This window comes from Rhinatrema bivittatum, chromosome 7 (genome assembly GCF_901001135.1).
Source record: "Rhinatrema bivittatum chromosome 7, aRhiBiv1.1, whole genome shotgun sequence".
NCBI lineage: Eukaryota > Metazoa > Chordata > Amphibia > Gymnophiona > Rhinatrematidae > Rhinatrema > Rhinatrema bivittatum.
The window spans coordinates 276324412-276349645 of NC_042621.1; the positions used below are offsets into that span (position 1 = coordinate 276324412).

Sequence of the window (25234 nt, forward strand, 5' to 3'; positions counted from 1 at the left end):
GGCGCCATCGAGGAGAGCGGTGATTTCCTTGGCATCGGTAGTGAAGGAATCGGTGATGGAACCGGAGATCCTCCTATGACCGGTGTCGATGGCAGAACCGGAGTGGCAGGCCGTGGCATCGCCTCGATAAAGGCATCCTTAACCGCTTGACGTATGTAACTGTCAAGTTCCGCCCGCATGGATGATGTGAACAGAGCACCCATGGGGGGAGGCGGTGGTGGCGACAGTAGTACGACCTCAGGGCCCTGAGGAGGTACGATTCCTTCCGCCGGAATCGGCGAGGGTTGGCCTGTCGGTGGCTCGGAAGCCTTACTTTGGAGCCGGGCTTTCTTACTCGGTGCCCCGTCTTCCGCCGATGGCTCGCCGGGTATCGGAGCGATGGTTGCTGGTTGCGGCCTGCGATGCCGATGGCGATGTTTATCTTTTTCGCGCCCTTTTTCGCTACTCGATGTGGACGCTCTGGACGATGGTGAGGGGGAGGAAAAAGGAGCGTCTCCCGAGTCACCGGAGTGACGTTTCTTCAAGACCACTTTCCTAATCGCCCCAGCCGGAGACGATTGTGTGGAAGTAGATGGAGCAGTAATCAGTTGAATTTTGAATAATTGCTCCATCTTGTCCATCCGTAGACGTCGACCTTTCGAGGTCATCGTAGCGCATAAGGGACAATTTTTTACATCATGACCTTCACCAAGGCAAAGTACACAGTCTTGGTGAGGGTCTGTAATAGACATATTTCTCGCGCATTTCGGACATTTTTTAAAACCTGTAGCCATTTTGTGGCCGGGCAGCCGTCGACGGCCTAAGGCTCAGGTAAATTTTGTTTTTAGTCAAAAAACGGCACGGAACCGCGAGAACGGGAAAAACTCACCGCGATGATCAAACTAAGGGAGACCCTCTGCGTTTGAAGTTTTTTAAAGCTTTCCGTAAGGAAAATATGTGGAGAATCCCACAGGACTCCTGATAACCGCGAGGCTAATTGCTTCGCGGAAAAAAGAAGACTAAAGGGAGACCCCTGTGGCAGGGAATATCATGACATGCTGGGCATGCTCAGTAGGCACTCTGGTGCCAGTCAAAAGTTTCATAGAAACTTTTACAGAAGTTTTCCGTACATAGGGCTCCATTACCGATGTCACCCATATGTGAGGACTAGCATCCTGCTTGTCCTGGGATAATTATTTTTACATGATTATCAGACTGTTATTGGTTTTAAATCCTTATGAGAGGTATCTTTACTTTGTTTCATGAATGTGCTATTTATTGTTCATCGTTGTATTGATTTATTTTGTTATGCTTGTGTGTCTATTATTGTGCTACAGCTCACCTTGAGTTTTCTGGTAAAGCATGTCACAAACCCAAGAATTTCCTTTTTTCTTATCATCCCTATACCACCACCACCTCCATTCTTACCCCCATGCCACCATCAATCTTCCCTATTAGCCTCTGAGGAATTAGGTTAAATTATTGCTTTAAGCAAATTGCCTCATGTTGACTAGTAACTGGAATAAAAAGGCCTGAAGAGAAAGAAATGTAATTGTCAGCCCAAGGCTGAGAATGGCATGAGAGTGCAGAGTGAATTCCTGATAAGGTGCCAAGAAAGTTACAAGAAACAAAGGAAGTACTGAGTAAGCATGATGTCTGAGAGGCGCATGAAGGAAAATTACCAGCAAACGTAGGGGATGAGTGAGGGGAGGGGTAAGCATATGCGAGCCATGTTTATAAAAATCTAAGGCAAATTTAAAACGATGAGTAAACTGGCATTGCTCACGATGTATGATGAGCTCCTTTACTCCCATAAGGAAACAAAGTCTGTTTCATCACTGGCTATCTCTAGGGAAGAAACCAGGCGGGGTAAGTTTCAAGGTTTTTAACATTTTGGTAGCAGAGGTTGGTTGGAACAAGCCACTGTTAGGCAGTTTCTGCTACTTTCAAGAAGCTGTAGTATCCTTTCTTGCTTTTCCCTTTCTGTACTTTTCTTTGCTTTTCTTAATAAAGAGTATTACTTAGAGATATAAGGCTGATATATTTCTTTGGTTCTCAGCCGTTTGACCCAAGAGGTATGGACCTTGGGCTGTAAACCCGGGAGATACAGGCCCCGGATGAATGTAAACCCGGGAGATAAGGGCCCCGGATGAACATTAACTCCCTGAGAGATATACACCTTGGTTAATGAACATTACATTAGTCGGGACCAGGGGTCAGGCTAATCAAAACCTAACAGAGCCACAGGCATGATTAGGTACCACGTGAGATTCATGAGGCCACATGAGTATTTTTCTTTACATATGTGAGTATTTTTATTTACATTTATTGTAGCTTAAAGTTGGCAATTTGCTTTTTTCTAAGACATTCTACCATTTATTAAATTCAATTATGTCGTAAGGTACAGTATCCCCAGTCCCCTAGCATTAGTTTGTGAATTATTCACACAAGAAGTTAAAATCATTACTAAGCATTGTAAGAAATGGGCAGTGTAGGTGAACGGATGGCAGCTTTACAGCACTGGTTCTGCAACAACTGCCGTATTTTATTAAGCATAAAAAGACAGGGAAATCTTTAATACAACATTTGCATTATTTTAATATGTTTATGGTTACACGGGAGCGTAGGATAGGCACCGGATTAAATTCCCAGAGTTCAGGACCGGTTCCACGCTCCCCTCCCCCTTATGAGAGCAAAGAATCAGGATTTAACCTTTGTTTGGGCTATAGTACAGGAAGCCTTACATTTACAGCCTGTTGTTTTTATAGTTTATAAAAAGATTTGTATGTTGTCCATAGTAGGCTGGTTTTGTTTGAAGACTGTAGTTTCTCAGCCCCTGTCTCTTACAACAGTTGTTAGCAAGTAAAAAGATTTTCTTTGGCCAATTGTCCAGCATACTTAATGAAAACTTATTAAGAAGTGATACTAGTTTGTTTGCCTGTATATAGTTAAATTTGATATTTTATCCCTATTGTATGTAATGAAATACTATAAATACTGTTTATTTCGGGAAAGAACCTATATGACATGATGAGGTGAAACATGCAGTTAGTTTCTGAGTGTCTCTCTTTCAACAAAGCAGATGTTTGAAATTGTTTACACAGAGATCTGATAGAGATGAGATAATGTTTGGATTACTTACCTGGTAATCCCCTTTTCCTTAGTGTAGACAGATGGACTCAGAACAAATGGGATAGTATCCGCGTGCTAGCAGTTGGAGACTGATCTGACGTCAGCACGGGGGTATATAGCCCCACAGGAAGCGCAGCGATTCAGTAATCTTCCTTGCAAAAGCTGTTATGGATGTGTGTACTGACGCTCAGTGAAAAGTAAAAAGGAGAAACAGGATCCCCCTGATCGATTGACAGTGGCTGGAGACCGCCAGCTTTCACAACCGGAAGGCGTGGACCCGGATAGAGCGTACGCTCTCATGGAAAGAAAAGCCATGGCTTACCTGGAATCGGTGAACCCATGTACACAGGCAGCAGGGCGGGATGCTGAGTCCATCTGTCTACACTAAGGAAAAGGGGATTACCAGGTAAGTAATCCAAACATTTCCTGGCGTGTAGCCAGATGGACTCAGAACAAATGGGATGTACCAAAGCTTTACTCCCAGCCAGGGCGGGAGGCTGCCTGAGGACCATGTAGTACCGCCCTCGCAAAAGCAGAGTCCTCCCTGGCCTGGACATCCAGGCGGTAGAACCTGGAGAAGGTATGGAGGGAGGACCATGTCGCTGCTTTACAGATCTCTGCAGGTGATAGCATCCTGGACTCCGCCCAGGACGCTGCGAGTGCTCTAGTGGAATGAGCCTTAACCTGAAGAGGCGGAGCCTTCCCAGCCTCCACGTAGGCTGTTCTGACAACTTCCTTAATCCAGCGGGCAATGGTGGGCCGAGAGGCCGCTTCACCTTGCTTCTTCCCGCTGTGGAGGACGAACAAGTGGTCCGTCTTTCGCAGGTCTTGTGTCACGTCCAAATACCTGGGCAGCAATCTGCCGATGTCGAGATGGCGTAATAAACGGCCTTCTTCAGATTTCTTCAAACCTACCGTGGTAGGCAAGGATATAGTTTGGTTAAGATGGAACTGTGAAACCACTTTAGGGAGAAAGGAGGGAACCGTCCGAAGATGGATAGCCTCCGGAGTGATTCGTAGAAAGGGATCACGGCAGGACAGTGCCTGTAGCTCAGAGAGAAGAATCTAGAAAAGAAAGCAAAAAAGAGAAAAATTAAAGTAGTCTTGGAAAGCACGCTGAACCAGCGTGTAGGCACTCCAAACTGCTTTGGAGACGGAAATTACTGAATCGCTGCGCTTCCTGTGGGGCTATATACCCCCGTGCTGACGTCAGATCCGTCTCCAACTGCTAGCACGCGGATACTATCCCATTTGTTCTGAGTCCATCTGGCTACACGCCAGGAAAGATTCCTTTTTACTTTTCTGCTTTAATATATTAAAAATCACGTGGTTAGAACAGATTAGGATTTCTTTCTTTAGGTAAAATATTCACAGTAGTTTCCTTAGTAAATGAAAAGGTCTTCCCAGGTGATTAGACTAAAAAAAAGAAAGTGTTTCTACTATTTGCCTTTACTTTGGATATTATCTATTGGCATTCCTGCTTCCTGCTCTGCACTATAGACATGACATATATTACACTATAGACTATAGACACATATTGTGAGACATGTTTGTGCAAAATGTGCTCATCTGAAGCTATTTTCATATAATAATTAGATTTCGAAAGGCTATGAGTATTTAATTTATTATCAGAAAAGGATATATTGCTTTTCCTTGTTTCAGAATTCCTAGGGGAGTGAATGATTGATGGTTTTCTAGAGTTATTAAACATATTCAGAAAGTGACAAAAAAAAGAACAGGCTTTGATAACATTTTTGACTGAACTAGTTACTAACAGTTTAATGTTCCAGCACAGTTGCTGAACCAAATAGACACTGTAGATTTAAGGGAATTTATAGAATTAGGATAAAATTCAGATTTGATTTCAGAGATCGTTAACTGTCTTTTCCAGAGAAGGGTGGCAAATTTCAGGAACTGTTTGGGGAACATCGGAGCTCCTCTATTAGGGAGATTGACAATTTGATTGCTGAAAGAGCAATTACTAGTGTTAAAGTTTAAAACTTGAGAAGACACTGGCAGTTAAGGGGTTAGCAGCAGAGAGAAAGGGGCGGGTGGGTGATGCAGGAAAGTGTTTCTCAGGAGAAGACACAAACGGAGGAGAAAACTCCATTCAATGAATTAATTTTTCAATTTGAAAAACAGACTGGTGAGAAAGCAAAATTGCTTACCTTGTAATAGGTGTTATCCCAGGACAGCAGGATGTAGTCCTCACATATGGGTGACATCAGTAATGGAGCCCTATGTATGGAAAAACTCTTTCAAAGTTTCAATGAAACTTGACTGGCACCAGAGTGCCTACTGAACATGCACAGCATGCCATGATATTCACTGCCACAGGGGTCTCCCTTCAGTCTGTTTTGTAGCAATTAGCGTTAGCCAAAAATAAAACAATAAAACGTATCGGACCCAACTCCGCGGGGTGGCGGTTGGGTTTCGTGAGGACTACATCCTGCTGTCCTGGGATAACACCTATTACAAGGTAAGCAATTTTGCTTTATCCCAGGACAAGCAGGATGCTAGTCCTCACATATGGGTGATTAGCAAGCTAGAGGCAGAGTCATTTCAGATTGAGGCAACAGTGAAGTATTGTTGTTGAAATGAATCAGCTGAAGATCACAGCAGGTTGGATGTAGAAGGAGTTGGGGTTAAACTGGAAACAAGTTCCTTAAGACTGATTGTCCACATGATGAATCTTGTCTTCCTTCTTTGTCTAAGCAATAGTGAGCTGCAAAGGTGTGAAGAGAACTCCATGTTGCTGCTTTACAAATGTCCAGAATAGGTACAGAGCGAAGGTGTGCTACTGAAGTTGACACTGCTCTGACTGAATGTGCTTTTACTCGCCTTTGAAGAGGAAGGCCTGCTTTTTCATAACAAAACTGTATGCAATCTGCTAGCCAGTTTGACAAAGTATGCTTACCCACTGCTTTACCTGGTTTGTTTGGAGCATAAGATACAAATAGTTGACTGGATGTCCTTTGGACTGTAGTGCGGTTTAAGTAAAAGGGTAGCGCACGTTTACAGTCCAAGGTATGTAAGGCTCTTTCTCCTTGGTGAGAATGAGGTCTTGGAAAGAATGTTGGTAAAACTATAGATTGGTTTAGGTGGAATTCCGTGACTACTTTTGGAAGGAATTTAGGATGAGTATGGAGGACCACCCTGTCATGAAGGAACTTTGTAAAAGGTTCATATGTGACAAGTGCTTGTAGTTCACTGATCCTTCTAGCTGATGTAATGGCTATGAGGAAGACAGTTTTCCATGTAAGATATTTAAGGTCACAGGTATCTATGGGTTCGAATGGAGAACGCATGAGCCTGGCTAAGACTACGTTCAGGTCCCATTGTATGCTTGGGGAATGAACTGGAGGTTTTAAGTGAGTTAAACCTTTCATAAATTTACTTACTAGAGGTTGTGTAGAAATAGGTGCATCTCCCAGCTTGTTATGGTAAGCTGAGATTGCACTCAAATGTACTCTTACAGATGAAGTCCTAAGACCAGAGTCTGAGAGATGGTATAGGTAGTCTAGTAGTGAGGTAGTGGGGCAAGTGAAAGGATCTAAAGATTCCTGAGTGCACCACAAAGTAAACCTTTTCCATTTGTAGGAATAATTCTTTCTAGTGGAAGGTTTACGTGAAGCTATCAGCACTTGAGAGATAGTGGTTGGAAGGTTGAGTGGTTGTAAGATCAAGCTTTCAACATCCATGCTGTCAGGGATAGGGATTGAAGGTTGGAATGGCGCAGCCGACCCTGATCCTGAGTTATCAGATTGGGAGCTACTCCCAGGCGAATTGGATCCCTGACTGAGAGGTCTAGCAGTGTGGGAAACCATACTTGTTGAGGCCAATATGGGGCTATGAGTATCATGGTCCCCTTGTCTTGTTGTAGCTTCACAAGAGTTTTGGTTATGAGTGGTATCGATGGATATGCATATAACAGGCCTGAGTTCCAAAGGCGAGCAAAGGCGTCCGTTGGTAGGTTGCTCTCCTGTTGCAACAGGGAGCAGTAGTTGTTCACTTTGTAGTTCAGATGGGATGCAAAGAGATCTATTGTTGGCTGACCTCAGCGTTGGAAGATCTTGGTTGCTATCGTTGGATCCAAGGACCACTCGTGTGGTTGGAACTGACGACTGAGGCGATCTGCTATTATGTTGCGGATGCCTGCCAGGTAAGTGGCTCGTAGAAGAATTGAGTGTGCTAGGGCCCAGTCCCAAATCTGAGCTGCGTCTTGACAAAGGAGGTAGGAACCTGTCCCTCCTTGTTTGTTGATGTACCACATGGCTACTGTGTTGTCTGTCTGAATCAGCACAGTCTTGTGCGAAAGGCAGTCCTTGAACGCATGCAGCACATAACGTATAGCTCGAAACTCCAGGAAATTTATCTGAAAAGAAGCTTCGAGTTTTGTCCACTTGCCCCGAGTCTTCAGAAGACCAATGTGTGCTCCCCAGCCTAAGGTGGACGCATCTGTAGTTAAGGTCACTTGTGGAACTGGTTGCTGGAAAGGTAGGCCTTTGAGCAAGTTGTTCATTGTTGTCCACCAGAGGGAGGGAGGAACGTAGTTCTTGCGTTATTTGAATGTGAGTGGACAGTGGTTGAATGGCTTGAATCCACTGAGATTTGAGAGTCCATTGCATTAGGCGCATGGTCAGTCTGGCCATGGGAGTGACATGAACTGTGGAGGCCATGTGTCCGAGTAGGGTGAGACACTGATGAGCTGTAACTTGAGATTGATTTCGAAAAGAATGTGCCAGGAGAACGAGTGTTTGAGCACGGTCTCTTGGGAGAAAAGCTTTTGCTATGATGGTGTTGAGATCTGCACCTATGAAGTGTAACCGGTGCGATGGTGTGAATTGGGATTTTTGGTAGTTGATGAGAAATCCCAAGGAGTGAAGCAAGTTAACTGTGAGCTTGAGGGAATTGAGAGCTCCTTCTTGTGTCTGACTCCTGATGAGCCAATCATCCAGATAAGGGAATACATGCACCTTTTGTTTGTGGAGGTGTGCCACCGCCACTGCCAGACACTTTGTGAACACTCGAGGTGCTGAAGCTAGGCCGAATGGAAGCACTCTGTATTGAAAATGTTGTCCTTCGACCAGAAATCGCAGGTACTGGCGATGAGGAGGAAAGATGGGAATGTGGGCGTAGGCGTCTTGAAGATCCAGAGAGCAGAGCCAATCTCCTTTTTGAAGAAGAGGTAGCATGGTGCCTAACGATACCATCCTGAATTTTTCTTTCTTGAGAAATTTGTTGAGATTTCTGAGGTCTAGGATGGGACGGAGGCCTCCGGTTTTCTTTGGAATGAGGAAATACCGGGAGTAGAATCCTCTGCCCTGCTGAGGCCCGGGAACCGGTTCTATGGCCCTGGCTCTCAGTAGGGTGGATAATTCTGCTTTTAGTATTTTGGAGTGGTGATTCACTGTCCAAGATGAGAGAGGTGGATTTTCGTTTGGTACAGTGAGAAAATCCAATCGGTAACCCGAGCTATAATTGAGAGTACCCATTGGTCTGTTGTGATGGAGGTCCAGGTGTGATGGTAATAGGTTATGCAACCTCCGACTGGTAATTGTGGAAGAGGATTTTGAAAGGGGCTTCTGCTCTCTGGTTGAATTTCAAAAGCCTGATGTAGATGCAGTCTGAGCAGGTGGTTGGGGCCTAGCAGGCCTTTGCCGAGCCTGAGGACGCTGAGTGGGACGTGCTTGTCTAGTCCGGCTTGTTGGAGGGTAGTATCGTCGTGGACGGTAGTAAGGTCTCCTAATTTCTCTTCTAGGAGGTCTTCTACAAGGTTGATGTGTCTCCTGAGGAATCAGTGACAGCTGCTTGAGGGTTTCTGTGTGGTCCTTAATGGTCGCCACTGCTTCTTTGACCTTGACGCCAAATAGGTTTTCACCCAAACAAGGAAGGTCGGCTAATCTCTCCTGGACTTCTGGCCTGAGCTCAGAAGATTTTAGCCAAGTCCATCTACGAGCCATGATACCTGAGGCTGATAATCTAGAAGCCATCTCGAAACTGTCATATGTGGCTCTCACCTCGTGCTTGCCTGCTTCTAGGCCTTTATGCACAAGTCGTGAGAAACCCTCCTGAAATTGTTCTGGAAGATCCTGAGTAAGGCCTTCTACCTGTTTCCATAGGTTGCGTTGGTATTGGTTCATGAATAAATTGATAAGAATTTATCCTTGAGACCAACATTGCACCCTGAAAGATCTTTCTTCCTAAACTGTCCAGGAACAGACTGTCCTTCCCTGGTGGTGTGGAAGCGTTGTCTTAAGCCTTTTTGCTTTCTTCTGGGCTGACTCAACTACCACCGACTGGTGTGGTAGTTGAGATTTTTGAAAGCCAGGTATGGGTTGGACGAGATATGTAGCATCTGCCCGTTTGTTAACCGATGCTACTGATCCAGGGTGCTCCCACAATCTGTACATGAGCTCTTGGAGGACTTCATGTACTGGTATAGCCAGTATTTCCTTAGGTGGATCTACGAACTGTAGCACCTCTAAGGTCTTCTGTCTGGTATCAAGTTCTGAAAGAAGTAAAAAAGGTATGGTTTCTGACATTTCTTTGATGAAATTGGAGAAAGAAAGATCTTCCGGAGGTGATTTTCTCCTATCCTCTGGAGGTGAAGGTTGGGACAGCATATCTTCATCTGAAGAGACATCTGCGTCAGACTCAGTTCCAGTGTCCACTGGGTGACCTGATGGTCTGAGAGGTCTGAATGGAATCTCAGGAATTGTTGGAGATTGTGGCCTTCGAGGTGGGAGAATGCCAGAAGGACCAGGTAGTGGTTCTGGAAGTATATCTTGATCCACATCCTGAGGTGTGTGTGAAAAAACCTGGATTAAGGTGTCCAATTTGTCCATGAGAGGCTGGAAAATGGAGACTTCTGGAATCGGCATCGATGGTTTCATCGGCCCTGGTGTTGGAATGGCCGGAATCGGCATCGAGGGTACTGGTGCCAGAACGGGTGGTGTCATCGGTATCGAGGGCGAGACTCCCGTCGGTACCGGAGTCGGTGTCTATGGCATCGCTGGTGTAGAAGGTTGAGGCCTCTGTATCGCTTCGAGGAATGCGTCCCGTACCGCTTGACGTATATAAACATCAAGTTCCGCCTGCATGGATGGTGAGAACAGAGCACCCATGGGGGGAGGCGGTAGTGGCGATGCCGGTACCTCCTCAGAGCCCTGAGAAGGTACGGTTCCCTGCGCCGGAATCGGCGGGGGATTGCCCTGTCGATGGCTCCGAAGCCTGAACATCGAGCCGGGGTTTCTTAGTCGTCAATTCGATTTCTGTCGATGGCATCCCGGGAATCAGGTCGGTGGTCGCCGTATGCGGCCTACGATGCCGATGTCTATGCTTTTCTCTTTCCCGGGCTTTTTCGCTACCCGATGTCGATGCCTTTGACGATGGCGAGGGGGAGGAAAGAGGAGCATCTCCCGACTCACCTGGGACTTCAACACCACCTTACGAATCGACCCAGCTGGAGACGATTGCGCTGAGGATGACGGTGCCAGTAAGAGCTGTATCTTGAACAGTTGTTCCAACTTCTCCAGCCGGAGACGACGTCCCTTCGATGTCATGTTGGCACACAAGGGGCAAGCCCTAACATCATGGTTCTCACCAAGGCAGAGAACGCAGTCTTGGTGGGGGTCGGTAATCGACATGTTTCTAGTGCATTTAGGGCACTTTTTGAATCCCGAAGCCATTGTAGGCCGGACAGCCGTCGACGACCAATGACCAGGGACAAAAACTCGGTCAAAAAACGGAACGGAACCGCGAGAGAAGTAGAAAAACTTACCGCGATGGTATACTAAGGGGAGACCCTTGCGGCTGAAGTTTTTCTAAACTTTTTAAAAGTTTAAAGTTGTGGAGAATTCTCCACAGGACTTCTAGGAACCGCGAGGCTAACTGCTCCGCGGAAAAAAGAAGACTGAAGGGAGACCCCTGTGGCAGGGAATATTATGGCATGCTGGGCATGCTCAGTAGGCACTCTAGTGCCAGTCAAAAGTTTCATTGAAACTTTGAAAGAAGTTTTTCCGTACATTGGGCTCCATTACTGATGTCACCCATATATGAGGACTAGCATCCTGCTTGTCCTGGGATAACATGATAAACCAAACAGGTCCATAAGGTTGATGACACCCCCCCTCCTCCCCCAACTGATATTGGTGGCCACAGAGGGTTTTATTGAAAAATCAGATTGGAGCAATTGATCTCGCAGGCTGCATCCTCTTGTATATGCAATACGAGGATGGTCTTTAAAAATGTTATGTACCTGCAGAATTCTCCAATTTTTCAAAATGGAAGAGTGAACAACCCGAGCTTTCGAGGAAAATGGTAACAACTCAAGTCACATGCTGGAAATCTCGTTGTTGAGAAAGAAGCTACCACTCCCGATGGCTGTATTACACATGTAGATAGGCCTTATGCACATAAGTTCTAGGACATCCTCTGGCATAAAACAGTTTGATCATTGGTTTTGCCTGGGACTGATGAATGATGGAGGAACATAACCTCCATAGTTGAAAGAATTAACTTACGGGTAAACTTTCTGAGAAGTTGTGGGTGCTTATGAAAAGCAACAGAGTATTCGAGCATACCGATTTGTGATACAAAGAAGTTGAGAAACCTGTGAGTTTTTTCGATCCAAACATTCAAAAAGAAAATGTGATGTTCCTGTATGTTAGCAATACATTGCAAATGAGAATTCAAAGAGTTAAGCCATGTCAGAAAATCAAAAGATGAGGCTTTCGAGCCCTTCCATAACAAAAAATATCAATAAAACGCTTCCATGTCAACACGAGATCAAAAAGGATGATCTAATAGCCATTGTGCTTCAAATGAACTCATGTAAAGACTGGCTAGGTTGGAGGCCATAGTGGCCCCCATTGACGTATCACATATCTGCTGATAGAATCTTAGGTCGAAAGCAAAAATTTTTGGTTAAGGCAATCTCTAGAAGGCTTGCCAAAGTAGTCTGTATCATCTGTGGACTTTGGTCAAGGAATGTAGTAGCCACTGCAATTGCTTCTTGTTGTGATATTTTCGTGTAGAGTGCCTCTACTTCGAGAATGACTAAAAACAAAGTCCAAGGTATCAAGATGCAATTGTTCCAAATATACTATCATATCTTGTGAATCATGTATGTTTGACAGCATGAGAGGAACAAAAGGAGCAAAGAAAAATCAAATTGTGACAGTGGTTCAAGAAGAGACTCTTTGCTCGATACCATTGGACAACTCAGTGAGTCAATCAGTAGTTATGTATTTTGGGCAATACATGAAAGATAGGAATCTTTGGATGTACTTTATTCAAAAAAGAAGCCTCCTTAGAAGTAAGAAACCCAACAGTAAGGGGTGATGTAACAAGTTTATCAATTTCATCTTGTAAAAATGGTGTGGGATCATGTGCAAGCAACTTATATCATTGGGTATTAATTATCGATTAACTTCAGCTTCATATTTATTCCAATCCATTACAATTTTCCCACCCTTATCTGCTGGTTTTATAATAAGGTGTGCAGTCCTCTGCAGTTCTGCTCTAAATTCAAACAGATTCAAATTGTGATATTCCTTTCTATATCGGTCTTCAGATAACTGATGTATGACTTGAAGCACAAAAGTGATGAAAAGTCTTGATGGTGGAATCTTCTGCTCCTGGTAACTCATAACAGACAAATCTCGAGCAGCCCCTTGTGATGCAAAGAAATGAATTTGCAGACCTTTGTCTTTGTGTTATTAATCAGATCATTCCTGAATGGCAAGGTGACAGTTTAGATTTATTTATTTGCGTTTATATGCCACCTATACCAAGGTCCAAAGCGGCTCACGACAAAACATACATGATAAAATACATGAAAAGGGTAGAAACACAAACTAACCAATAAGATCAGATAAAAATATAAAATCAAACAGCACAATACTGAAATTAACAAAATGTCTACTTAACAGTTTTTAAAAGAGCTTTAAATTTCTTTTAAAAGAGCTTTAATCTGCAGTTACTACGTTTGATACATAGATTAAGAACAGTTGTACCAGGAGTTTTAAATTCTAAACCTGATAAGTACGGTATATTTTTAGGTTAAGATGCATTTCTATCATACTGCATGCCACAATAGCCGTTTGTCGTTGCAGGATATGGACTTGCTGATGTGCTGTGATGTAATTATGCCTAAAGTTCTGTATGCACAAGCATTTTGAAAGAGGCGCATTTTCTCGAGGTTCTCCACATTGAAAGCAGCAAGACGCCATATCCATAGAATAGTACTTGTTCAGCATAAGTAAAATTTTTACAAAATCATTTTATAACTTATGAATTTGATTATTTGATTCTATCTTTAACCTACAATCACATCATACCTGGATTACTGAATATAACTCTTGAGGAAGCATTGCATTGCAAACCATTGGCCATGTTGGGCTTGGGCTTTATGTTTGATTTGGAGACTGGTTGTCTACAGACTTTTTTTTTTTTTTTTTTTTTTTAAGTGCACATGTTTAAAAAAAAAAATCCTCTCTTTCTACAATTGCTCACAAGGTGGATCAATGAGTTGACCAGGTGGCACATGTATTTAAGGGTACACTGACAGGCTTGCTGAAACCATGATACATTCTAAGTTGTGATTTGTTTCCCTCCCTTTTGATGACCGATTGATTCTTTGAGATTCAACAGCTCTTCACTGCTAATTCATTTATAATAAAAAGCAATACCAAGAGAACCAAAGAACTTATATTTGCGAACTACTAGCAATTCATTTTCCTCCTTTTTTCACATTTCTACATCTATTCAATTTATCTACAAATGGTAAAAAGCAAATGAATTGGTCTCAATTTTACCTGGTAGGAAATACGGGGTCATAGACAAAGCTGAGTAGCTCTTGAGGGTAACCAATTGAAACCAATCTTTCAACAGTCAGATCAAAACCAAGGGATTCATATTCAGGAGACTTGTACACTGCAGAAAAATAACATTTCAGTTATTAGCAACAAAAACAGTTACTATATTACCCAGTATAAAAACCTTGATGAAAAATCAATTCATGGATCAACAATAGAGAACACCAGTTGAAATAGCCAGTTTACATGGAATATGCTGACAGATAATAACTAATACACTTAATTTAAAACAAAGGAAAAATATATACAGGAAAGATTTTTTTTTTTAACCACCCTAACACAATGACACTGCCATTAACTACAGAGACAGCCATCCTATTTCCGATTGCTGCTTCATCATTTCCAACAGGAAATATAGGACACTTCGAGACAATTTCACTCCTGCCAATTAGCCCTTCTATCGTCCCCACACCCCTCCCCATTGACTTCCAAAAGAAATCATGATAAAGACCTGGCACATTCAGCAGCTTTGCTCCTAAATTGTAAAAGCATATCACCAGATCTACACTGCAAAACCTGCTACTTGCCTTCAAGAAAAATAAATCAGGCCTGGTTGAATAGTCATGCTCTTTCCCCTAGAACTCACAGAAGAGACCTTCCTTCCACTATCTGACTACCAGAACTCTATCTCAAGCCCATACTGTCCACCTCCAGGATAATTCTACTTAATGGCTTTTTCCTAGCTCAGTACCAGACAATTATTATATACCCTATACTCTTGTACCCAAATTTATATAATTTGCAGCAATTGATTCCTTTATTGCTACCTGTTATAGGAAATGTACCTCCTACTTATTTTTTTGCTACCTAATACATGTGAACGGTACACACACACACACACACACATATATATATACATACACACACATTCAATGTCATTTTTATTGTAATCTACCTTGACATAAACCTGAAATAAAGATGAAATATAAAATGCCTATAAAAGGCTATACAGTTCAGTCTGCTCGTCCACACCTCCTGCTTAGTTTTATAACCCCTTCCTCTCCCTCAGAGATCCTCTGTGCTTGCTCATGTTTTCTTGAACTTCAACTCTGTACCCATCTCTACCACCTCCACTGGGAGTCTGTTCCATGTGTCCACCCCTCTCCATAAAGAGATATTTACTTAGGATTACTTCTGATTTTACCCTCTGCCATCCTTGTTCTTAGAGCCTCCTCATCACTGAAAGACACCTGCATTCTGTGCATTTAACCTTTTTATGTACCTGTCAATTTGGAGCCTTCCATAAAGTTAGACTAAGGCTTTTAACCCCTTCATGTCAATGTTTTGAAACACAGATAATATCATAAATGGTATCTGACTTTTGAGTAGGGCAATTAGCTTTATCAGTGAATAAAAAAGGGGAGGGAGCAGGGGAAGAGAAAATCCTGTGTCATTAAAAATTAGAAATGCTCCACTAAATAAAATCCAATATTCTGTCTGCTGAAAGTTCAGTCTGACAGCTAGCCAATACGCTTTGAATTAATGAGAAATAAGCAGCTCTGAAGCAATAGTCTTTTTTTGCTCACTTGATCCAACCTTTCTATATTAATCATGCCCACAATACAGAAAGTCAATTAGGCTAGTGCAAGTCAGTCAAGAGAATGGAAACCGAAAAGGGACTCTGGGCGACATTCTCTAGTTACTCTGACATTACTCAAGATACAGTTCTAAAATTAGGTACAACTGTAGTGAATTCAGAATGCAAAGAGTGTATGATCAACTGTGACAATGCTAAATGCTTTTGATATTCTATACCATGGTACACAAGGCATTAATCAGAATGCGATGAACTACTGACATTTTCTTGCAATGCTCACTACAGTAACTTGAGTCTCAGGGTTAAGGAATTATCTACTTGTGATAGTGTGAACAAGTTTGAGAGAAGTTGAGACCACAGTGTCACACAACACTGGAAGAAGTCCAAGATATACATCCCAATATTGGCCTCTGGGGTTATCTATTTTTATATTATCTTTTCACGTCTCTGGCTCTGGAATTTGGCAGATTGGTTCTAATAATTTAACTCAAGGTATCGAACTGCAGTGCTTATGATGCAAATCTGTCTGGTTTTCAGAATATCCTTAATGAATATGTATATGAGGTATTTGCCTACAACTGGATCAGTGCATGCAAATCTCTCTCATGCATGTTCACTAGGAATATCCTGAAAACCAGACCAGTTTGTGCCCCTCCAGGTTTGTAGTTTGAAACTCCCAATTTAACCACTTTAAAGCAATGAACTCTCCAAGATAAAAAAAAAAAAAACTTTCACTAAATTCCTCAAACAATTTGCATTTTAACATGTATGTCTAAGAAGTCTTATCATGCTGCAGAATTCCAAGGGGAATAAACACTAAGATTACTATTTCAAAATTACTCCACAATCTAATTATCACATTATAGAACATATACATAAATGGGCTGATACAGAAAACCTTGCGGGAGAGCCGGCGAGCACCTGCTCTCCCGACGCAAGCCCAGGCCACTCTCCTGGGCACATGATTCAAGAAGCCAAGGTATGCAAATTAGGGCCAGCGGTAAAAAGGAGGCACTAGGGACACTAGCGCGTCCCTAGCGCCGACTTTTTGACAGAAGCAGTGGCTGTCAGCGGGTTTGACAGCAGACGCTTAATTTTACCGGCGTCGGTTGTCAAACTCACTGACAGCCATGGGTTCAGAAAACGGACGCAGGCAAAACTGAGCGTCCGTTTTCCAACCCGCGGGCTGATTTTTTAATTTTTTTAGATTTATTTATTTATTTATTTATTAAAAATCTTTGTGGCTTCCGACTTAATATCACTCCACACTTTCCCTGTGCTGGCCGAAATTAACTCCTGCCTTTGGGCAGGAGTTAATTTCTGAAAGTAAAATATGCAGTTTGGCTGTACATTTTACTTTCTGTATCGCGCAGGAATAACTAATAGGCCAATCAATATGCATTTGTATGTTGCAGGCACTATTAGTTTTGGGGGGGGGGGGGGGGTTGGCCACGCATTTTCTAGCGCTGTTACCCCTTACTGTATAAGGGGTAAAAATAGCGCGTGGAAAATGCACGGCCAAACGGGGGCTAAAGGTGCGCTCAGCCCGAATGTGCATGGCTATATCAGTCCAACAACAGGTATCACAGCCTACAAAGAACTGAAAATGGAATATTTTGAAACATCTGCTTAAGATTTTCTAATTTACGTAAATTTCTTTCATAAAGGCTGTAATGTAGCATAACTAGTTTATAGCATCAATTGTGCTCAAAGGTGAAACACCTGGTAAAGGTTCTCAGCAGAGTTGATAAAATCAGAGAATTAAGGTAATACTTTGCCTCCTGAGTTATAGGCCATAAACTGCCTCTATAAGACTCTATAAACATATGTATTTGACTGAGTTCAGATACCAGGGAAAATCAAACTGAAGATCACAACATGCAAGTAAAACAATATTAGTTAATATATAAATTATATTAATGCCCTGGATGTTGAGAGAGAAAAAATGGTAATGTGATTAGCTGATGAATTTTTCTTTTGATGTAGTGATTGTATTATAATGTACGTAAAAGCATGGATATATCTGTAAGATCAATAAAAATGACCGCTGCCCACCAATTGAAAGAAAAATAAAAGCTCAGGTCATGTTTAATCTGGATTTTACAGCACTTCTTGGGTGACAGAGGCATTTGGGGTGGCATAGCCACCTAAGTTGTTACAGCAGAAAGCTGCAAACCTGTAAAACCAGAATTCAAATCCCACTGACACTCCTTAGGGCCTTGGGCAGGTCACTTCACCCTACATTGCCTTGGCTACAAACTTACAGCATCATTTACTAAGCATGTTTCCCCATAGACCCAAAATAGGAGAAAAGCCTTAGTAAATCAGGCCCTTAGACTAAGTCCTCTGGGAACAGGGAAACAGTACCTGAATGTAATCCAGTCATGAAAGGTGGAATATAAATCAAAAATTAAATTAGGCTTCAGGCCTCAAAATACTCTTGGAATTTGCTGCAATAAGCAAAAGCTTAGCATGGGGGGGGGGGGGGGGCGGGGGCAGAGACTTAGCCTTTCGCCAGCATTTACACAAATCAGAACTTGGGAATAAAGGTCTAAATGCTCTATAGTGCCATGGTGCCGTGGTATCTTGTACTGACGTCTACTATGTGCTTTCTGTTATGCTTTTCTAGAAACATGATGGCAGAAAGAGACCATATGGCCCATCCAGGCCACACCTCTGAGTGCTTAGACTAAGCACGTTAGTCATCCCTCAAAGCAGAACTCTGAAATAAGCAGATTATATAAGGTAACAAAAGTGATGGGTTTCAGCTGCCTTTTAAAATATGGTTTCTTATAATATCCCAGTGTAAGAGGATGACAATCACATGCAATTTTTCTTCACAAACATTAAAACAAGTGTTGTGATCCTTTCAGTTAATGTTCATCTTCAAGCACTTAAAATATAGCCAAGTTATTTTTAGGACCAGGATTCCAAAGCTGGCAATGTTTCAGTTGCCAGACAGTACACAATATTCTTATTTCGAAAGCTAGGAAGAGGACCATTTTCTAAGTAAATGAGTGTTATAACTTTGTTCAAACAAAAAGTCTGACCATTTCAGTTCTAATAGCAACCATGGTGTTATTTGGAAATTAAACTGAGAATAAGTAAGATGCTATGTAGAAAAGTTTAAAACAAACTCATGAAATTTTCACTTCATATGCTAGGGCAGTGGTTCTCAACCTTTCATGGCTACTGTAGCCCTTTCAAGAATTTGAGAAATCTATTTACCTCCAGGGACATAAAAAGTGAAAACAAACAGCAAATACTAGCAGGAAATGACATCCGTGAGGCAGAGCTGGTGTTGCTGAGGTAAATGAAGGGCACATTTCTTGATGTGCTTTCAGACAAATTAGCCCAGTGGAAGAATGAAGGGAGCTATAGTGGGGTGGGGGTGGCAGGAGAGTACTACACAGACCAAATTTACATTGTTCAGTTCAGGGCGATAGAGGAGTGAACATTATCCTACTCATGTCACTTCTCCCCACAATCCAAAAGTATGTGAAAAATAGTATATGATGCATTTCTGGCACACACACTATATGCAGAAAATAGAGCCAAGGGTACAGCAGCGCTATTTGCAAATACTTACATACACAATTTAAGAAAAGAATATACATTGCACTTAGAATTAAAAAGTTTAGAATTTCACAAAACCATAACCAAATACTAAACTGGATACATAATTGGTTTTTTCCCTGCTCTCGCTCTCCTGTGCTTTCATCTGGTTTATCTATTTTCTGATTCTTACCGTTCCCTTTTTCTTTGCTTGTATCCTTTTCTTCATCCATCCCTCCCTATTTCTCTAATCTCATTTCATTCCCTCTTTCATCAACTCTCCCCTTCATTTCCAACATTTTAGCTCTCCCATAATCTATTTCCCGTATTTCCACTTTCCCTGCTTTTTCTAAGCCCTCCATCTCTACTTCGCTAGCTCTTAGCCCTTCCTCATTTCTCATTCTGTCTTATTCCTCAACTCTTTCCTCTCATTCCTCCCCCCAACACTAACTAATAGCTCCTAGTCCTCCAGCTCTATCTCCTGTTTTCCCCCACCTCCCAGCCCTCCATCTCCCTTTGCCTAGCACCCACCTTCCCCCACCACACACAGATTTCATTCTGTCTTTCCTCATTTCCCTGCTTGTTCTCTCCCCAACTCCCACCCCCAGCAACTCCGATTTCCCCCTTTAGCTCTTCCCACTCTCTCTCTCTTTTATCTGGCTTTTCTCTCCTAAGGCAACTACGAAGCAGAAGCAAAGCTACTACCACAAGTACAGAAGCAATAGAAAGAAGAGGCCACAAGCACCAGAGAGGGAGTGAAAGTGCTGTACTTCTGATTCCTGAGGCTCCTACCCCTCTGCGGGCTTTATTTCTAATTAGGAAGCTCAGGCAGTAGGAAGACAGGAGGCAGCAGTTGTGAATACAAGCAGCATAGTGTATTTACTGTCCCCTGCAGAGCTGGCTACTTCTGCTGCTAGTGGTTGCAATATCGCCTGCTTTCCAGCTGCAAGGAAACTGTGAGATACCAGAAATAAGAAGAAATGCAGATAGTGCTGATAATGGATCACAGAGTAAGGACGATGGCCCTTCCAGTAGCTGCAGTAGTGGTATGGTTGTGTACCCTACATAGACTTCCATGTACCCTTAGATGAGAACCATTGTGCTAAGGGATACAGGCTAGTACACAGAAGTTACCACACAGCAGGACAGAGAACAGAACACAAACTCATTGTTACACAAACGTACTGAAATGCACTTTACAACAATTAAGTGCATAAACATGGTATATAAATATTACAGAAGTATAGAATATTGTACTTGCGCATTAAAGCCAATATATGCAATACGCAAACAGCAGAGGAGTTTGGATTTTGCTCTTTAGCAAACCGACCAACCTTTTGGAAGAAAGAAAACCGGAATTGCTTTTAGTTATGTTCCACAGAAGATGTGAAACATGATTCTTATGTGAGTTTTGATCAAATCTTTCCTTTTATCATAAAGATATTATTTGTATAAAATGTGCATAACCCAAATAGGAAGCAGTCAAATCTCCTGGAAAATTATACAATGGGCATCCAAATGGCAGATGAAATTTAATGTGGATAAGTGCAAGATGATGCTTATAGGGAAAAATAGCCCATGCTATAATTACACAATGTTGGGTTCCATATTAGGTGCTACTACCCAAGAAAGAGATCTAGGCGTCATAGTGGATAACACATTGAAATCGTTGGTTCAGTGTGCTGCGGCAGTCAAAAAAGCAAACAGAATGTTGGGAATTAATAGAAAGGGAATGGTGAATAAAACATAAAATGTCATAATGTCTCTATCGCTCCATGGTAAGACTGCAACTTGAATACTGTGTACAATTCTGGTCGCCGCATCGCAAAAAAGATATAATTGCGATGGAGAAGGTACAGAGAAGGACGACCAAAATGATAAGAGGAATGGAACAGCTCCCCTATGAGGAAAGATTAAAGAGGTTAGGACTTTTCAGCTTGGAGAAGAGGGGGGATATGATAGAGGTGTTTAAAATCATGAGAGGTCTAGAACGGGTAGATGTGAATCGGTTATTTACTCTTTCGGATAATAGAAAGACTAGGGGGCACTCCATGAAGTTAGCATGGGGCACATTTAAAACTAATCGGAGAAAGTTCTTTTTTACTCAATGCACAATTAAACTCTGGAATTTGTTGCCAGAGGATGTGGTTAGTGCAGTTAGTATAGCTGTGTTTAAAAAAGGATTGGATAGGTTCTTGGAGGAGAAGTCCATTACCTGCTATTAATTAAGTTAACTTAGAAAATTGCCACTGCTATTACTAGCAACAGTAACATGGAATAGCTTAGTTTTTGGGTACTTGCCAGGTTCTTATGGCCTGGATTGGCCACTGTTGGAAACAGGATGCTGGGCTTGATGGACCCTTGGTCTGACCCAGTATGGCATTTTCTTATGTTCTTATGGAGAACAATTTTTAACATAATTCCTGTTGAATTCGATTTTTCAGCTGTTTTAGACTTAAATAGGAATGCTGATTTCAAAACTGCAGTTAGTTTTCTTTCACATCAAGTTTTTTCTCTACAGCCTTTCTTAGGCCTGGATTTATCAAAATGCACTAAATATCACATGCAATAGGAAAAGGGGCGTGTTTTATGGTAATAGGCTGTTTATCACAAAGTGTGCTATCTTAGCGCTTCGCATAGGTATTACCGCAGACTGCAATAACTTTTTCGCACTTTGCGGTAAGTGCCAGAATTGTTGTAATTCCTATCTACGACCACTGGGGGGGGGAGGCGCGGGGGGGAAGAGATGTTTTTGCAAATAGCATTTTAAGCTTTTAGGGGAGACACAGCATAGCCTACCACTACTGGGGGGGGGGGGGGAGAGAGATTAGCTATAAGGCCCTCATACTAGTATAAGAGGCCCACCTAGTTACTAGAGGTGAGGTTTAGGTATTAGTGCAGGGGTTAGGGGCCACTGACATTCAGAGTACGACGTACGAACAGAACAGTGCACTCTTGTAAAGATTTGATGACCTTCGGAGTGAGGAAATTCACCCAAAGATGAGATTTGTGCAATGTTCTCTCAACCTAGCTTGAGGTTACCCATATAGCACTTTGATAAATGACCCCCCTTAATGCGACCACACTAGGCTGGTTCGAGCCTGGATCGAGCTTTCCTACTGGCTCAGAGCAAACCTCCGTTGAGTGGGGAGGGGTGGGGGGACGACCTTGGAGACTAGCGACAGGTTCATATTTGTCTACCGTGTTTCCCCGATAAGCCCTATCCTGAAAATAAGCCCTAGCTTGAGTTTTCAGGATTTTTGGAGTGGGCTTGAAATATAAGTCCTACTCCAAAAATAAGCCCTAGTTATAGATGGATGCGTGGTTGCACCCCAAGACTTGCCTGACCCCCCCCCCCCTCCCCGCCGGGGAGGCCCCTAAACCCGGGAGGGCAGATGGAGGGTTCTAAAAGTAAAAAACACAAAAAAAACCCAAAAAAAACACCAAAAAACCTCACCCCAACCCTTCAAATTTAATTCATTGCAACCCCTACCCTCCCGACCCCCCCCCCAAGACTTACCGAAAGTCCCTGGGGGCCCAGTAAAAAAAAAAAATCCAAACCCATCCCTTCAAATTTAATTCATTGCAACCCCCCAAAACTTGCCGAAATTCCCTGGTGGTCCAGCGGGGGTCCTGGGAACGATCTCCCGCTCTCGGGCCATCGGCTGCCAGTAATCAAAATGGCACCGATGGCCCTTTGCCCTTACCTACCATGTGACAGAGGCCAGCCAATAGCACCAATAGCCTGTCACATGGGAAGGGCAAAAGAGCCATCGGCGCCAATATGATTACTGGCAGCCGATGGCCCGAGAGCGGGAGATCGCTCCCAGAACCCCCGCTGGCCCACCAGGGAATTTTGGCACGTTTTGGGGGTCGCCGGGAGGGTGGGGGAATGCAATGAATTAAATCTGAAGGGTTGGGGTGGGTTGGTTTTTTTTTGGGGGGGGGGGTTGGTTTTGTTTGTTTTTTTTTACAACCTCACATCTGCCCCCCCCCCCCCGGGTTTCAGGCTTTGTTTTGGGGGGGGGGGGGGCAGACTAAATAAAATCGGCTCAAACCGCGGGAAAACGAAATTTCCCGCGGTGGGCTGATAACGAAGGCCAAACCAAAAGATTCGGCCGAAAATTGAATCTGATTGGTGAATGAAAGAGGCGGCAGGCTTAGCCTTGACCTCATTCACCAATCATGGAAACAAAATAAGACATCCCCTGAAAATAAGCCCTAACCATTTTTTCAGAGCTAAAAAAGACTATAAGACCTGTCTTATTTTGGAGAAACACGGTAGGCTGTTCAGTTACACATGAGACAGTGTGGTGAGAAGTTGTGTGCTGCTCTATATAGTGAATCGAATTCCAAAGTGTACTCTGAGTTCTCGTCTGTATACAAGGAGTTAGCCAAATTTATTTTTTTTTTATTTACATACGTACTTATTTCCTTTCCTTCAGATCATGTCTACCTCTATTTCTCGTCGTAAGTGCCTAAACAACCCTGATTCTTTTTGTTATATCTGGGGCAGTTTCACCATTCCCAGTCAAAGGACAAACATCAGCGCATTTGTCAGACAAGCCTATTTTGCATATTTTAAAGTAAAACTTGGTGATCAAGGTAAGTCTTGGGCCCCTTACAAGGTGTGAAAGCAGTGTGTCAAGAGTTTACGGATGTGGACGAAGGGAACACGTGATAAATTGCCATTTGGTATACCTATGGTTTGGCGAGAGCCCAGAGATCATTCAAGTGACTGTTACTTTTGTATAGTGAAAATGTCAAGATATAACAAGAAAAATAAATGTAAAATAGAGTATCCTAGTCCAGCGCTTCTCAACTGGTGTGTCGCGACACACTAGTGTGTCGCCAAACACCGGCAAGTATGTCGCATCTCCCGGTGTCCCACTGCCCCGTTGTACTTTCCTTCTCCCTTTTTCCAGCCCCCGCGGGCCAATTAGAAGCCTTCTTTCTTCCTACCCCCATTGCCCAATGGGAAGCCTCCTTCATTCTGCCTGCCCCTGCGCAGGCCAATCGGAAACCTCCTCCCTTCTTCCTGCCAGTGGGAGTAGGAAGAAGGGAGGAAGCCTTTGATTGGCCAATGAGGCAGGCATCAGAATGCCCGGGGGAGAGGTGGGAGGAATAGAAGTGTTGAACTCCGACAAAGCAAGGCCGCCATGGGACCGTGGCGGCGAAGAGGAAACCCGACCCTGAAGCAAGGCTGCCACGGGACCCCATTCCCGTGGTGGCGCAAAAAGAAGGCCCGCCTGAATAAAGCCGTGGCGGAACTGCAGCCCATCCCTGCAGTGAAAGAAGAATATGTTTTTGGTGAGAGCTGGTGTGTTTGTGGGTGTGAATGGGTGCCTGGGTGAGAGCTTGTGTGTGTGGGTGTGAATGGGTGCCTGGGTGAGAGCTTGTATGTGTGGGTGTGAATGGGTGCCTGGGTGAGAGCTTGTGTGTGTGGGTACGAGACCATGAGTGTGATTGAGAGAGAGACTGGTCAGGAAGATGACTGGTGTGCGCGTGAGAGAGAGAGACTCGTCAGGAAGATGACTAGTATGCGCGTGAGAGAGAGACCGGTCGAGGGGTCTAGTGTGCGTGTGTGAGACAGAGACCGAGACTGGTCGAGTGTGTGTGTGCGCGTGTGTGACTGGTTGTGGGCACTAGGGAAGACTGAGGGCAGAGCTTCAGCAGCCCTTGCTGCTTCTGGTGAGTGCTATTGGCCTGGAAGGGAAAGGAGAAGGAGAGTTGCTGGAGAGGGAAAGTAAAGGTAGCTTTTTAAAATTTATTTTTCTTGATTGACTGCCTTTTTAATTTTTGGGTATTATGCGGTCTGCTGTTTTGAAATATTTTATTGATATTTGGACATGTTTTAATAATTTTTATGAGTTTTTAATTGTTGGATATTATTCTGTTCAGCAGCTGTTTTGTAACATTTTTAGTATAGCTTTACAATTATTTCTGTGTGGGGCTCTATAGCAGCTTGGCTTATTCTGTTTTCCCAAAAGGAAATGTATTAGTGTTTAGAGCCTGGTTTAATAGTTGTATTTCTTAGATAGAATTGTTACTGTTTGAGTGTGTTCCATAATCAGGTGTAACTTTGTGCGGGTTAGTTTGTGTGCATTATTGCAAATCCTGAGAGTCTGTTAGGTGCTATATTTCTCTTTCC

General features: G+C 43.1%; 1 protein-coding gene across 2 annotated transcripts in view; it reads right to left on the bottom strand.

Annotated features, from left to right (window-relative positions):
• NT5C2 (5'-nucleotidase, cytosolic II) overlaps positions 1-25234 on the bottom strand; it is a 284978-nt gene that overhangs the window by 145248 nt on the left and 114496 nt on the right. For both annotated transcript variants that reach the window (XM_029610287.1, XM_029610290.1), the window contains one exon: positions 13932-14049. In XM_029610287.1, coding sequence (XP_029466147.1) covers positions 13932-14049 — 118 coding nt within the window. The remainder of the gene's footprint in view (positions 1-13931; positions 14050-25234) is intronic.